Source organism: Oncorhynchus clarkii, chromosome 29, assembly GCF_045791955.1.
Source record: "Oncorhynchus clarkii lewisi isolate Uvic-CL-2024 chromosome 29, UVic_Ocla_1.0, whole genome shotgun sequence".
Taxonomy (NCBI): Eukaryota; Metazoa; Chordata; class Actinopteri; order Salmoniformes; family Salmonidae; genus Oncorhynchus; species Oncorhynchus clarkii.
Window position 1 is genome coordinate 11,267,628 of NC_092175.1, and position 16,219 is coordinate 11,283,846.

The window sequence follows — 16,219 nt, forward strand, 5'->3', positions numbered from 1 at the left end:
ATCATCATTAGTCATTTAGGTCAACATTGGATCATTCAGAGATCCTCACTGAACTTCTGGAGAGAGTTTGCTGCACTGAAAGTAAAGGGGCTGAATAATTTTGCACGCCCAATTTTTCAGTTTTTGATTTGTTAAAAAAGTTAGAAATATCCAATAAATGTTGTTCCACTTCATGATTGTGTCCCACTTGTTGTTGATTCTTCACCAAAAAATACAGTTTTATATCTTTATGTTTGAAGCCTGAAATGTGGCAAAAGGTCGCAAAGTTCAAGGGGGCCGAATACTTTCGCAAGGCACTGTATAAGGATGCTAATTAAACTAAAATACACACAGGTGAAACTAATAAGACAAAACCAACAGACAAACGAAAAAGGGATCGGTAGTGGCTAGTAGGACGGTGACGACGACCGCCGAGCACCGCCCGAACAGGCAGGGGAGCCAACTTCGGCGGAAGTCGTGACAGTACCCCCCCCTGACGCGCGGCCCCCGCAGCGCGCCGCCACCGGCCTCGAGGACGACCCGGAGGACGAGGTGCCGGGCGATCCGGGTGGAGGCGGTGAAAATCTCTCAGGAGAGAAGGTTCCAAAATGTCCCCCACCGGAATCCAGCATCTCTCCTGGGGGTACGGTCCCCCAGTCCACGAGGTACTGTAGGCCCCCCACCCGGCGTCTCGAATCCAGAATGCCCCGAACCATGTACGCCGGGGACCTCTCGATGTCCAGAGGGGGCGGAGGGACCTCAGGCACCTCACCTTCTTGCAGGGGACCAGCCACCACCGGCCTGAGGAGATCACATGAAATGAGGGGTTAATAGGGTAATACCTAGGAAGTTGTAACCTGTAACACACCTTGTTTATTCTCCTCAGGACTTGAACGGCCCCACACACTCAAAAGGGGACAAGTTAGTGGAGGAGTGGCGTAGGGAGTTCTGAGCGAGTTCAGCCCAAGGAACATACCGTGCCCACTCACCAGGCCGGTCCCGGCAATAGGACCGCAGAAACCTGCCCACATCCTGGTTTACGCGCTCCACCTGCCCATTACTCTCGGGGTGAAAACCTGAGGTTAAGCTGACCGAGACCCCCAGTCTCTCCATAAACGCCCTCCACACTCTGGACGTGAATTGGGGACCCCGATCAGAAACAATGTCCCCAGGCACCCCATAGTGCCGGAAGACATGGGTAAACAAGGCCTCCGCAGTCTGCAGGGCCAAACCGATCCACAACGACCAGGATCGTAGTACTTCCCTGGGACGGGGGAAGGTCGGTAAGAAAGTCCACCGATAAGTGGGTCCACGGCCGTTGTGGAACGGGGAGGGGTTGTAACTTCCCTCTAGGCAGGTGCCGAGGAGCCTTGCTCTGAGCACACACTGAGCAGGAGGAGACATAAAATCTCACGTCTTTAGCCAGCGTGGGCAACCAGTATCTCCCTCTAAGACTCTGCACTGTCCTCTCGATGCCAGGATGACCCGAGGAGGGGAGAGTATGAGCCCACCGGATCAGCTTATCCTTATATCCTTATCTCTAACCGTGAGGCCTCCTCTATCTCCGCGTCCACCTCCCATACCACCGGTGCCACGAGACATGACGGTGGAATGATGGGAGTTGGCTCAACTGACCGCTCCTCGGTATCATAGAGGCGGGACAGCGCGTCGGCTTTGGTGTTTTGGGAGCCTGGCCGGTATGAGATGGTAAACCGAAACCTGGTGAAAAACATGGCCCATCTAGCCTGACGTGGATTTAGTCTCCTCGCTGCCCGGATATACTCAAGATTACGATGGTCAGTCCAGATAAGAAAAGGGTGTTTCGCCCCTCACGGGCGCATTGGTGAACAGCTCTTTCAAACGTCTGAAAGCTCTGCCCGCCTCTGCTGACCAACGCAAGCGCACCGGTCCTCCCTTCAGCAGTGAGGTGATGGGAGCAGCCACCTGACCAAAACCCTGGATAAACCTCCGGTAGTAATTGGCAAACCCTAAAAAACGCTGCACTTCTTTCACCGTGGTCGGAGTCGGCCAATTACGCACGGCTGTAACGCGGTCATCCTCCATCACCACCCCGGAGGTGGAAATACGATACCCCAGGAAGGAAACGGACTGTTTGAAAAACTCACATTTCTCTGCCTTGCAATACAGGTCATGCTCCAGCAGTTGCCCAAGTACCTTACGCACCAGAGACACATGCGCCGCGCGTGTGGCAGAATAGATCAAGATGTCATCGATGTACACTACCACTCCCTGCCCGAGCAGGTCTCGGAGAATCTCATCTACGAAGGATTGGAAGACGGCTGGAGCATTCTTCAACCCATATGGCATGACACGGTACTCATAATGACCAGATGTAGTACTAAATGCGGTTTTCCACTCATCTCCTCCCCGGATACGCACCAGATTATACTCGCTCGTCAGGTCCAGTTTTGTGAAGAAGCGCGCCCCGTGAAATGATTCCACCGCCGTAGCGATGAGAGGTAGTGGGTAACTAAACCCCACTGTGATGGAATTTAGACCTCTATAATCAATGCACGGACGCAGACCTCCATCCTTCTTCTTCACAAAAAAGAAGCTTGAGGAGACGGGTGATGCGGAGGGCCGAATGTACCCCTGTCCCAGTGATTCAGCAACATATGTTTCCAACGCTACCGTCTCCTCCTGGGACAATGGATACACGTGACTCCTAGGAAGTGCAGCGTTCTCCAGAAGGTTTATCGCGCAGTCCTCTCGACGATGGGGTGGTAATTGGGTCGCCCACTTTTTACTGAAGGCGATAGCCAAATCGGCATATTCAGAGGGAATGCGCACGGTGGAAACCTGGTTTGGACTCTCCACCGTAGTCGCACCAACGGCAACTCCTATACACCTGCCTGAACACTCCTCTGACCACCCATTAAGAGCCCCCTGTTGCCAGGAAATCACCGGGTTGTGTTGAGCTAGCCAGGGAATTCCCAACACCACTGGAAACGCAGGTGAATCTATCTTATGATCCCCCTGCGTTACCATGTCCAGTGGCACCGTAGCCTCCCTATCTACTCCTGACCCTAATGGTCGACTATCTAAGGAGTGCACGGGGAAAGGTAGGTCTAACGACACCAGGGGAATCCCTAGCTTTAACGCGAGCTGCGCCTGAATCCACTAGCGCCTTATGCTGTAGAGAGGGGAAAAAGCCAGGGAAAGAAGTCAACACATACAGTACATATGACCGACAGGAAGCTCTGGGTGAGTCTGGTGCTTACTCACCTGGGGTGATCGAGTAGTGCTCCGCCAGCCCTCCCGACTCCCAGACGAGTTCCTCCAGCACCGGTCGGCCGTGTGCCCTCGTCGACCACAACTGGTGCAGGAGGACACTCCTCTTCCGGTCCCCCTCGAAGCCGCCCCTCCTAATTCCATAGGGATAGGGGCAGGAGGGCTGGGAAGTGGAAACGACAGGACCTGATCCGAACGCCCGCAGGCAGCCAGCAGGTTGTCGAGACGGATAGCCAAGTCAATGAGTTCATCCAGTGTGAAGGTGGTGTCCCGACATGCCAGCTCCCTGCGGACGTCCTCCCTGAGACTGCAGCGGAAATGATCTATCAAGGCCCTGTCGTTTCACCCTGCTCCTGCGGCCAAGGTCCTGAACTCCAGGGCAAAGTCCTGTATGCTCCTCGTCTCCTGACGCAGGTGGAACAGCCGTTCACCCGCCGCCCGACCCTCTGGTGGATGGTCAAACACAGCTCGGAATCAGCGGGTGAACTCTGGGTAATTATCCCTCGCCGAGTCCGGGCCATTCCACACTGCGTTGGCCCACTCGAGGGCTCGCCCAGTCAAACAGGAGACGAGGGCGCTCACGCTCTCCTCTCCGGAGGGAGCAGGACGCAAGGTAGCCAGGTACAGTTCCAGTTGGAGTAGGAAACCCTGGCACCCAGCCGCCGTTCCGTCATACTCCCGTAGGAGTGTCAGCCGAAGAGCCCCGGAGCCAGATGTGGTTGCAGGAGCAGGAGGTGCTGAAGGAGGGGGTGCTGGAGATGAGGTGGGAAGGCCTCTCCTTTCCCATCGATCCATCCTCTCCATCATTTGGTCCATGGCCGAACCAATCCTGTGAAGCACGCTGGTGTGATGGAGGACCCTCTCCTCCATCGATGGGAGAGGAGACGCGGCTGCTCCTGCTGATTCCATTATTCCGGTGCGGGATTCTGTCACGAAATACTAGGAGTGGTGGGTGGAATCAGCCCGAACAGGCAGGGGAGCAAACTTCGGCGGAAGTCGTGACAACCAGCTCTGTCAGGAGGAATGGGCCAAAATTCACCCAACTTATTGTGGGAAGCGTGTGGAAGGCTACCTGAAATGTTTGACCCAAGTTAAACAATTTAAAGGCAATGCTACCAAATACTAATTGAGTGTATGTAAACTTCTGACCCACTGGAAATGTGATGAAAGAAATAAAAGCTGAAATAAATCAACTATTATTCTGACATTTCACAATCTTAAAATAAAGTGGTGAACCTAACTGACCTAAGACAGGGAATTTCTACTACGATTAACTGTCAGGAATTGTGAAAAACTGAGTGTAAATGTATTTGGCCAGAGTGTATGTAAACTTCCTACTTCAACTGCAGATCCCCTGAACGCAGCTCACTCTCCAGATCCCAATCACCTGAATTCTGATCACCTGTTCACACACCTGTATATCATTTACACACACTATTCAGTTCAGTTCCTTTGCACCCCATCATTGTGAGGTATTGTTTTTTTTTTGTTACACGTTCTATTCAGAGCTCTGTTTATATCCATATTAGTCCTCACGTATATCATAGTTCTTCTCCTCACTAACAATGACTGCCTGTCGTCAACCTCTTGCCTGATCTCAGAGACTACGTTATTAGCCCTTTTCCCTGCCTGTACTGTCGCCTTTTTGGAGCCCCTGTGTATGACCTTCTGCCTCTCCCCGGACCCAACTACCTGCCTCCTCCTGTGTATGACCTTCTGCCTCTCCCCGGACCCAACTACCTGCCTCCTCCTGTGTATGACCTTCTGCCTCTCCCCGGACCCAACTACCTGCCTCCTCCTGTGGTCCTTTGCAAATAAACACCTGCTGCACCCTGCGCTTGAAGCCAGCACTCTGTCTCCCATCGTATTCATTCCAACTGACTCTGTTCTCCAGTATTCAGCTATATTTTCTTATTATTCCCTCTGTAACTAACCCTAAGTCAGTCAAACCCTGGTTTATTGGCCCATAGAGACACTGTTTGGGGCTCGATTCTAGCCCTTTGTTCAATGTTGTCCTTATTTCCTTATTGGTAAGAATACCACAGCATTTGGAAGTGGTTGTTTGTTGTGCTATCAGGTTGTTAGCTTGTTTGTGGAGTGCTGTAACCTGGTGGTCAGTCTGTTTTTAGCTCTGTCTAGCAGCCAACTTCCTCGTCGTTGTCATGCCAAACACGCAGCAGAAACCGACTGGAACAGGTTGTTGTACAGAGCACCTGTGTTGTGACGGTGTTGTTGAAAATAGAACGTTATGTCTGTGCATGTCGATAACACGCGAAGCCCGAGAGCTACACATGCTTATTCATAATTTATGAGCGTATCTGTTTACTAGTTTGCTTGTAGTAACATAGCATTGGCCAAATTAAGCATCAGAAGAAGCAGTCTAGAATAGAAATAGGTGGCCTTCTTCAGAGAGACCCTCTACGCTAAGCGTGTGGCCCAGAGTAAGTAGCCTAATATGTATAGATACTGGACTGTTATTTAGCAGTGGGAGAACGGGAGTAAGTTCTGCCTCTCTTTTAATCTTTTGGACACATGCAAGCATTAACACAGTCATCAGTATCTACTGTAGCCATTTGTTTTGCAGTAGAAACAGACCGATATCTGCAGACATAGACAGACAGAGGGATTATAGGATGGCTGAGTCAGTCTTGTCTACGGATTTCCCTTCTGGGGGCTTACAGTGGCCTACTGGCCTTTCAGTGGGACAGCACAGCGCAGGTGTAATCGATCTACAGCACAGAATGATAGGAGCATTAAATGAATACCTTAACCTCCATTAATTCCACAGTTATGGAGCTGGGTTTTGGACTGGAACCCCCCACCTCCTCTCCCCTCTCCCTCCCTGCCTCCCTCCCCCTCATCTTCATCCTCCTTCTCCTTCCATTTCTCCCTGTTAGAACCCTCAGAAAGCCCAGCTCTGGGGGACAGGGGGAGGTGGGGAGGTGGGGAAGGGGGCAGATGATGTGAGAGGGGGGTCAGTCCTCCTCCTTCCCAGATGCTTCTGAGCTTACGGTATATGGCAGTCTCTCCGCTGGGAGTCAGGCCAGGTGGGTCTGGTTTATGTAAGTGGCTGTATCCCTCTTTTTGGTCTTAGTGCTGTAGTAGGCCCCTAGAGGTAAGAAGAGTCACTGCCGCCTGAAAGTAGGTGCTGCACACATACACATTTTTACATACAATTAGGCTAAATACATACATTGAAATATGTGTTCATTGAGTCATGTGGGAGATTTGAGTGACACATTAACATTAATGCTGCCATAAAAACACAGCACAGTCCATATCCAAGGGTGGATGAGGCTAGCCAGATGACAACACATGGTGTGTATAGAGCAGGCAGGGTTAATATGGGATGAGACGGCTAAGTCTCTGAGGCCTTAGTACAGTTGCTGAGTTTATGCGGAGGAATCATTAAGATGGTCACTCAGCAACAACACACAGCCTGCCCTGAGTAGCAGACCTGGGTTCAAATACTATTTCAGGTATTTCAATTAGTCTTCAATACATTTCAAAACAGGTTTATTCAGGTAGCCTTTATTTGAGAAAAACAAGTAGTTGAGTATTAGAATGCATTTGGAAAAACACTTGGAAAGTATTTTAAAATAGTAAAATGCTCTGACTCAAATTTGAAAATAGTATTTTAAACCGTTTTAGAAAAATACATTCAAGTACAATTTGGTTGACTTTTTATTTATTTTGTATTTTTTTAAATAAATAACCATTCAAAGGCTCAAATAAAAGTACTTCTTTTGGGCTGTGTATTTGAAAATACTCAATACACAGAACAAAGTATTTAAATAACAAATACTCAAATACACATGTATTTGAACACAGGTCTGCTGACTGTCCTCTATGGACCTCCATGCCCTGCCCCGCTCAGAAGGCTTTAGCTGCATGCTGTAGAAGGGCTTGGAAAGACCCCGTAACGTTAATCGCTGTTAAACGCTGTCGAGAGCATCTGGGATTGCTGATTAGTTGGACTACTTGTAGATGTCATGATGGGCGTCTGAATGGTATTTTCATGTATTTCTGTGTCGTTATATGAAGTAAACATGCTGGCAGTAGCGCTGGGATTAGATGATTAGTAAGTACGCTTGTAGAGGTCTTGATAATGGGTCTCTGATGATTTTATCAAATTAATTGCCTGATCTGTTTAGGCCTATTTTGAAAAAAACAACAACATTGCTCTAGCAGTGTGTTTGAGGATTAGGAGGTTGCCCAGAAGTTCTAACCAGACCACAATGTGACAACTGTCCACGTTGGCCATCAAATATAAACAAAACCAACTGTTAGAGATGTGAAAAAACGATTGAAAGAATCTGTTGAAAAACTAAAAGGGAAAAACAAAAGGGTCATAAATGTCCTTGGCTAGCTTGGCGAGGGATACAGCTCTCATTCATCATGGGAAGAACGGTGCAGCTGAGTCGTTGAGAATGTTTCGTATCTGGAGCTGGTCTGGAGGCTGGGACGGTCTGCTTTGCTCTGCCTGTTACATTTCTCTCCCGTTGTGTGGAAAGATAAATCAAAACCAAAGAGAGGAGGTGGAAGAGGAGGGGAGCAGAAGGAGGATGAGGGGAGGGGAGGAGGAAGAGGTGGTGGGCCGAGGTCTCCTGTTCTCTCCCCCCAGACAGACCCAGACCCCAGTCATAAATGACCGCTCCTCACTGTGACTCTATACTGTCTGAAGTGTCCTTCAATGAGCTAAACACGAGGGTTAGTGTTTCGCTAGGTTTTCGTAGCGTCTCATATATGTCTGTGTCTGTGCAGACACACTGGTGGATAAATTGTGGGTCTTTATATCCGCCAGTCAGAGTTAGTGTGTATGTGTGTCTTCGATACGGTTAGCTGCACTCGGGTCACTAATTCTCCAGACCTGACAGTGAAAAATGTGCACCTGCGCACTGATCATAATAGCTGGTGCCAGAAAGACACAGAGAACCCAATAATACACATCTGATCCCGGTCCATCTATTCCACTCCAGTCCCACAGCTCCCACCATAATACATATCACTCAGAGAGAATGATGATTGGACTCATGAGCCTGGCATGGTGTGTGTGTATGTGTACACGTGAGAGAGAACCAGGGAGGGAGAGAGAGAGAGAGAGTGTGTGTGTGTGTGTGTGTGTGTGTGTGTGTGTGTGTGTGTGTGTGTGTGTGTGTGTGTGTGTGTGTGTGTGTGTGTGTGTGTGTGTGTGTGTGTGTGTGTGTGAGAGAGAGACTTTTTAAAATAATTTTTAAATCCCCTTTATTGGGTCAAGACCGTACAGTGCTTGAATATTCAATCTGAAATCATGCACCACCGCGCTCATGTGTACCAGCCTGTGAAAAAAACAGCAGTTTGAGAGGGTTTAAGAGAAAAACTCCAGATCCCACTCATTGCCCAATGTATAATCCTCCATTGGAGGTCAGCTGTCCATTTGTCGATTGGCCGCTTGTATAGCGATCACCAACAGCCTTTTGGGGAAGTGCCTGAACCAAACAACTCAGCCCACCTCATTGACTTCACCCCTTCCAGAGTACGTGCATTCACACATGTTGTGTACATCACATTCTTTCCAACTGCCTTGAACTCCCCAGTTCTGGGGTCATGAATGACAGCAGCAGACCCTCGCCCTCCTGCACTGCCCACGCAACAGCAGCAGTGACATTCAGGGCGGGGAGGACTCACTCTTGGCCCTCAGTCCACTGGTCAGAATGTGTGCTGTGGAACGCAAAACCTTGATAGATTGCTGGAAAGGAATCACAGACCACCTTTCTAATCTGCTTTAGCAGGCGGAATGATGACCGGCTTAGATATGAAATATGATCTTATATTCTGCACACAACAATGCTACAGGTCTACCATAAAAATAAAAATAACTTTTTCAAATCTCTCTCTCTCGAACTGGCATGGATCTAATCCTCTGAAGAACTAAAGAGATTGTGTGGTTCAGGGGGTTCACTCATTTTTTGTAAGGTGAGTCCTAAATGTTGGTGTGTGAGAGAGATCTTTTCTTTCTTTTCTTTTCTGTACCAGGAGCATAGTGCACAATTCCTTTGTCTGGGAGAAGAACACGTGTCCAAGTAAAAGGCTACCAACTGAACCTGGCATCACATGAGACACTTCATCGTACCGATCTTTTCTAAATCTCTTCTACCTGACTTGGACTCAACCCGCATTCTTAATCATTATCCCAAAATCTAGGCAACCAGCAAAGATTTTGGAGAAAGTCAAGAACATGGTAATTTAGACAGAGGGGAATTACAAGCCAAAGTGCATGTTTGGAACATTAATCAGCCTATCAATAATGCATGTTTCTCTGCCAGTCTCCCGTCCTCTGAATGTGAGAGCCTTCAGAGCTTCAGGTCATTGACCTGTTGAAATGCCAGCGGGCTCCTTGGCAGCCCCAAGCCCCGGCAGTTAACATGTTGCTGTTCTGAAGAGTGGAGGAGAGGGGAAGGAGAAGGGGAGGCTATGTGAGAGGGGAGATAAGAGGTGTGTTCCCCTCCCCTGGTGTGGACCATACGTTCTGTATGGACCGGGGCCAAGTGGATCACTGCAAGGCAGTCCAGTAATTTTATTTGGCCAGTTAGACTGGCAGACACTGAGAAGCACTGTCTGTAGACTATGTTGCCCATACAGATGCACATGTACAATCTTAGGGAAAAAAAGGTGCTATCTAGAACCTAAAAGGGTTCTTTGGCTGTCCCCACAGGAGAACCCTTTGAAGACCTCCTTTTGGTTCCATGAATAACTCTTCCCATAGAGGAACCCTTGGAACCTTTTTTTGTTTTGTTTTAAAAGTGTAGTATATGTTCTCATCAGACTAGACCTGCAGCATCTTTATTACAGATGGGTCTGAATCAGAAACACGAGGCAGACTCTTTTAGTTTTAGATGGTGCCCATGCCTCGTAAAGATGTCCAGGTCAGAATCATACACTTAGAAAACTCGTTTTACTTTAGACTGGCTAATGTTTTCATATGGCGTCCATGCATCGTATCGCCATATATCTCTGCCACATACTGTAGGACTATATATTCCATCACAGCCCTCCGTACTACAGTACTGAAGCATTGGTTGTTCTCAAGAGTAGCTTGTTTGGGGAGGAGTGTTAGTGTCTCAGTTTGTGTCCCATATGGCACCCTATTCCCTATGAGCCCTGGTCAAAAGAAGTGTACTATATAAATGGAATAGGGCGTAATTTGGAACACAGCCTCAGTGTGGTTTGTTTATCTTTGATGTGATGGAAGAAGGGTTGATTTGAAACGACATGGAGAGTTGGCTGTCCTTCCCCCTAAAACACAGTCTCCGTTGCCTTTGCTTTCGTAAACTTCCCTCAGAAATGTTGTCATGGAGAAACAAATATTTGCTTCACGGAGAGAGTTGGACATTAACAATGTCACTTGATCCGGTCCTTTCAGTGTCTTGTGTCTTGTGAAATGACTTGCCGCCTGCCTCTCTGTGTGGCGACCTGAGGAAGTAAATATTATTCTGTCAGTTATGATACATTTACAAACATGTTACATTTTAAAGGGGAGTTTGGGGAGCGACCCTTTAGTATATTTTCAGTTAAAGAGCTGAGACACTTGACTACACCACTGGACTCCCCAATGCATTTTAAAGGGTAGGAAGCATGTAACACCACAGTGTGGTCAAAGATGTATTAACTTAGTTGTAGTCACGGTCTGGTTACCTGTAAGTACAAACATAGTTACCTTTTTGGGTTGTTACAAATGTATATAACGGGTGGCTGTAATCCTGAATGCTGATTGGTTAAAACCGCATTCCAGCCCGTGTCTATTCCACAAGTTACCACCGGCTAAATCTATGAAGTTAAAATGCCTATTTACTCTGTTCCATCTGACTGCGCAATCCACTGTCCGATCAGCCCAGCCAGGCAATTTATAAACTTGATCTCCACTATAAAAAGCATCTTGTCACGTCTACTCCCGCTCCCCCTCTGCAGCCCTCGATGTTGCCAGTTTACTCATTTTTACGCACACCTGCCACCGTCGTTACGCGCACCTGCACCTCATGAGACTCACCTGGACTCCATCACCTTCCTGATTACCTCCCCTATATCTGTCACTCCCTTTGGTTATTTCCCCAGGTGTTATTGATTCTGTTTCTTTGTTTCATGTCTGTATGCTACTCGTGTTTCTTGTTTTGTTCCGGTATTTACTAAATTCACTCCCTGTTCTTGCTTCCCCATTCTTAGCGTACACTTTACACATCTAGACATTTTCTCACAATTCTTTTAGACTAATATTTAGTTTTCAACAGCGGAGATTTGTATAAACATTGTTGTCTGTCTCTCCGACATTTGCAACATTGTTTCAATATTCAAATTCGATCTCCACCTGTCCCATAGTAATGAACGTGTCGGGAGTTGGGAGTCGGGACGAGACAGACAGACTGACAGACAGGCAGGCAGGATGGCAGGCAGGTAGCATCTCTCAACCAGTTGAAATCATGAATCAGTTGGCCACATTTTTATGGATATATACAAAGATATGTCAATTGAAAAAAGGTCAAACTAAACTAAGTGCAGCTAGTTTACAGTCTTTCCAGATTCAGTTTGAAGTGATTGTGTTAGCTGTGTTGTTGGCTAGCTCCTCTGAACAACAGTGTCCTGACAAGAGAGCACATTTTCTATACCAGGCGAAATCGCTCCTCATTAGCTCATTGTTATGGATGTATCCAAATAAATGTCACCTGAAAACAGCTTAAAATGATCGCAAATGCAAATGCAACTACTGTTGTTATTCTGGCTGCGCTGTTTGACGTGACTGTAAATTAGCCATAGTTGGCTAGCTAGCAAGAAAGAGATAAGAACGCTCCCAGCCAGTATGGCAATGGAACATTTAGAACAAACGACTGGGTCGCATCCATAGACAGATACAGGACAAAGAAACTGCATTGGGACTTTTGATGTGTATCGTAATACAAATCCATATGTTACATGTGGTTACGTTTATGCTACATACCCTTTAAAGTGGCTCACACCATTGTGTGGGTGAGCCATTCCCTTTAAGTACTAAAGGACTTCCTCTGAAACAGTTTGAGGACTTCTTCCTTTGACAGCTTCCCCAAAGATAGTCATGGTTTTACCAGGGAGATAGGGAAGTGAGAATTGAGATTCCCAAGGTCAACCCAGTTCATTCATAAAGCCTAGACATTGATAGACATGTACTGTAACTATTTAATTGGGGAGACGTTAATTCTTTGTTAATTTCTTGTCATGTGTGTTTGTATGTGTGTTTGTGTGTGTGTGTGTGTATGTGTGCGTGTGTAAGTACGTGTGTCTGTGTGTGTGTGCGCGTGTTTGTTGTGTGCGACATGCATGCATTTGTGCCTGTCGACGTGTGTGTGTGTGTGTGTGTGTGTGTGTGTGTGTGTGTGTGTGTGTGTGTGTGTGTGTGTGTGTGTGTTTGTGTGTGTGTGTGTGTGTGTGTGTGTGTGTGTGTGTGTGTGTGTGTGCTGAGTACAAGAGTTACTGGCAGAGGCTATTTAGATTAGAAGCACTGACACGTCACTGAAATACAATCGCTGGGATTTTCATTCTGTGTAATAGCCTGTGTCCTTTATTGAACGCCTGGGGTAGATATTCAACACAGCTACTGAGGCTGAGACCAGCACAGACTGGTGCCTGCTGGGTAAAGCTCTCTTTCATTCGTTGTTGGTTTCAACTGCTTCAGGAGCGATATATTATTAGACCTTTATAACTGATAACGCAGATTTTTATGTCCGTTTTTTAGTCTTTCTTTTTAACATGTTCAATGAGAATCCAGAGAAGAAGTACTCGCTTTTGTATATACCAGTATACATTTTTTTCCACTAAGATGGCTGCAGAGAAACGTGCTCTGTCTTTTGGCCACGTGTGGTCTCAGTCATCTCCTTCTCTCATTCTTTCCCTGGAGGGGGGAGGCCAAGTGGGGCCTGTTAGAAAAACACCCAGCGTGTTTACTGAGCGTGCCCAGACCAACAGCTGCCATGTCCTCCGTGCGCAATATGCCACGCTTGGCAAGGCTGGCACTGGCAGCCATCTTAGAATATCTCTCTCTGTATCAATCTCTATCTGTGTTTGTCTGGGTATGTCTATGTCCTTTCCTGCTGCCCTTTTATATCTCCCTGTCTTTCCTGTCTATGCCAACATTTTCTCTCTCACTATCTTTCCTTTTCCCCCTCCATTTCTCTTTCTTTTCTCTCTCGCTCTCTTTCTCTCCCCCCCTCTCTAAATTCCTCTTCCCCTGTTTCTCTCTCTCTCTCTCTCTCTCTCTCTCACACACAGACACACACACATACATACACACACACACAAACATAGAGCCACACACACCGTCCATGGTCATGCCTCAGTACAGCCTAATTGTTTTCTGGTCCTCTGGGCTCTGGCCACCCGTGTTACATTGGGGGGGGGGGGGATGAAGATGGGTGTCCTATCCCCAGGCATGGTAATCATCAGTAGCTTGCTCTCACCTACCTGTAATATGTCACTAGTGTCAGAGCATGTGACTCTGCAGTGCAACACTCTAATCCCCGGTGTTTCCCTGCCCGGGTCCTCGAGTACTCCCAGACAAACACACCTCGTTCAACTCATTGAGGGCTTGATGATTGGTTGACAAGTTGAATCAGGTGTGCTTGTTGTCCATGGTTACAATACAAAATGTGTACTGTTGGGTGTACTGGAGGACCGGTGGTTGGGAAACACTGCTCTAATTTACCAACCAGCTTCTGTTTTGTTCTGCATTTTTTCATTTTTAAAGTAACATTATGTTGGATGTTGTAATGAGAATCTCCTGGTGTTTCACGGCATGCGTCCTGACAGAAACGTCAACCACCCCTCATTTCATCTGCCTTCCTTCTCTTTCATCAAGGGCAAACTCTGCGTTTCTCTCCCTCTATGTCTTTACCCCCCTCCCTTGATTTCTTGATCCACTGCCCGTGTAGATATGATTTATAAGCAGACATTGTAATAATAATAATAATAATCTCTCTCTCTCTCTCTCTCTCTCTCTCTCTCTCTCGCTCTCTCGCTCTCTCTTTCTCTCAGCATTTCCATGATGGACGTAAAGCACAGCAACACATTGAATGCTCGTGGAAACAGCTGGAGTCGGTGAGTACTGTGTGCAGTGTAGTATTACCGACTAGAGTATTATAGTCAGAGTACTACTACAGTTATGACAACGCAGTAGTCATAGTGTGCATGCAGTTGCTACATTGCAGTATGGTAGGTGGAAAAACTGAAGCCCATTACCTGGCAGTGAGAATGGCAGCTAGTCAAGTTTAGTGGGTATTGAACTGTTGAATAAAAATCACTAGGCAGGAATTTACACAGGAGTATACTCATAAAATACAGCCGTAATACAGCCTTCCTCCCGAAGCCATTCCATCCCAATGAGAAACTAAACCGAAACAATGGCCCTTTTATTGGGAATGAGAAAGAGTGTCGAGACTAGAACGGCAGAGATCAAAGTTTATCAACGGTCATAACTGCATCTCAGATTGAGATTGAGATTAGATCAGATTGAGAAGTGAAGTGCAGGTGGGGAAATTGTGTGGTGCCCTATGCTTCCTGGACAAGTAGATTTGTATCAAAGGTTTCATTTATAATAACATTTGACCATTAGACTTGTTAAATGCACTGCCAGAGACTGGTCAGAATGCATGGAAGCAGATTAAGATATTCCCTCATTAACAGGTTAACAGGTCCGACTGAGGTTCTCAGAAACACGGACGCTTTGTTATCGAGAACCTCTGATCTCAGAACAGCTGTGTTGAGTAGAGTTTCAAGGACACTGCAGCAAGTTATTGTGCATTCCTGAAGCATTTTTCCTGGACAAGCCTAGAATAAAGGGTTCTCTCCAAGCTGATCTCAAGTCGTGAAGCAGGAGAGGCCAACAAAATGAAGGCGTGGAAGAAAGGAGTGGAAGGAGTGTCTATGTGTTTGTTTTCTCTGTAAAGAAGAGCCTATCCCTGTGATTTTTTTTTTGAGCCTGTGCAGGGCATTCCCTATCACGGTGTGGTTGTCCTTTGAGGGAGTGAGAGGAAGAGAGAGAAAACAGAGAGAGGAAAACAGATGGAGAGAGAAGGAGTGAGGGAGAGAAAGAGGGAGAAAACATAGAGAGAGGAAAAAATATACTGTATATAGAGAGAGAGAACATGGCAGCTCTCCTCCCGCTCTCTGTCCTCAATGTCCCCATTGTGCTTGGAGCAGCTAGGCAGGGATCAGAGTGCACCCTCACAGAACAAACACTAATTGTTCAGAGCAAGGGATGGAAGAAGGGATGGTTTTGCGCACAAACGGCCACCATGAACATTTATTTAATCTTCAGACAGACTTGACTTTGAGAGAGAGAGCCTCTGGCTGTGTCAGAAGCCGCATGTCCAATGTAGGATAACTGACGTCTATGGCACACAATGTCTCATTTGCAACTATATGACGTCCACTCTGTGTGACGTCAAATCCCTCTCCATTCTCCCAAGTTTCCAAAGGGCAAATGTATATTAGCCTATATTATTAGTGAGCATGTCTAGGCCATACTGTATATGAGTGAATATAATATACTACAGTAGATATATTGCACCGACTGAGGTAATGTTATATTAGTGAGCTTATCTAGACCATAATATGTATGAGTGACATCTAAATGAACTGTGTGACTTCTCCCCTCAGAGTAAACGGCGGTTCGAGAGGGACTGTAAAGAGGCGGACAGGGCGCAGCAGTACTTTGAGAGAATGGACGCCGACATCAATGTGACGAAGGCAGACGTGGAGAAGGTATGTTCTGTCACTGCTCTCCCGCTTACCACAAACCAATCACAGACTCTCCTGCTTAACACCAACCAATCACAAACTCTCCTGCTTAACACTAACCAAACAAATGTAGATGCTCACTGCTCTCCTGCTCTACACCCGACCAATCCTTCTCTTTGTACTGTACCACGCCCCCCCCCTCTCTCTCTCTCTCTCTCTCGCTCTCTCTCTCCCTCTCTCCCTCTCTCAC

General features: G+C 47.1%; 1 protein-coding gene across 18 annotated transcripts in view; it reads left to right on the top strand.

Moving 5' to 3' along the window:
• Positions 1-16,219, top strand: part of LOC139388747 (formin-binding protein 1-like) — a 103,228-nt gene that overhangs the window by 57,169 nt on the left and 29,840 nt on the right. For all 18 annotated transcript variants that reach the window (XM_071135645.1, XM_071135646.1, XM_071135640.1 and 15 more), the window contains exons 5-6: positions 14,266-14,328; positions 15,889-15,993. In XM_071135645.1, coding sequence (XP_070991746.1) covers positions 14,266-14,328; positions 15,889-15,993 — 168 coding nt within the window. The remainder of the gene's footprint in view (positions 1-14,265; positions 14,329-15,888; positions 15,994-16,219) is intronic.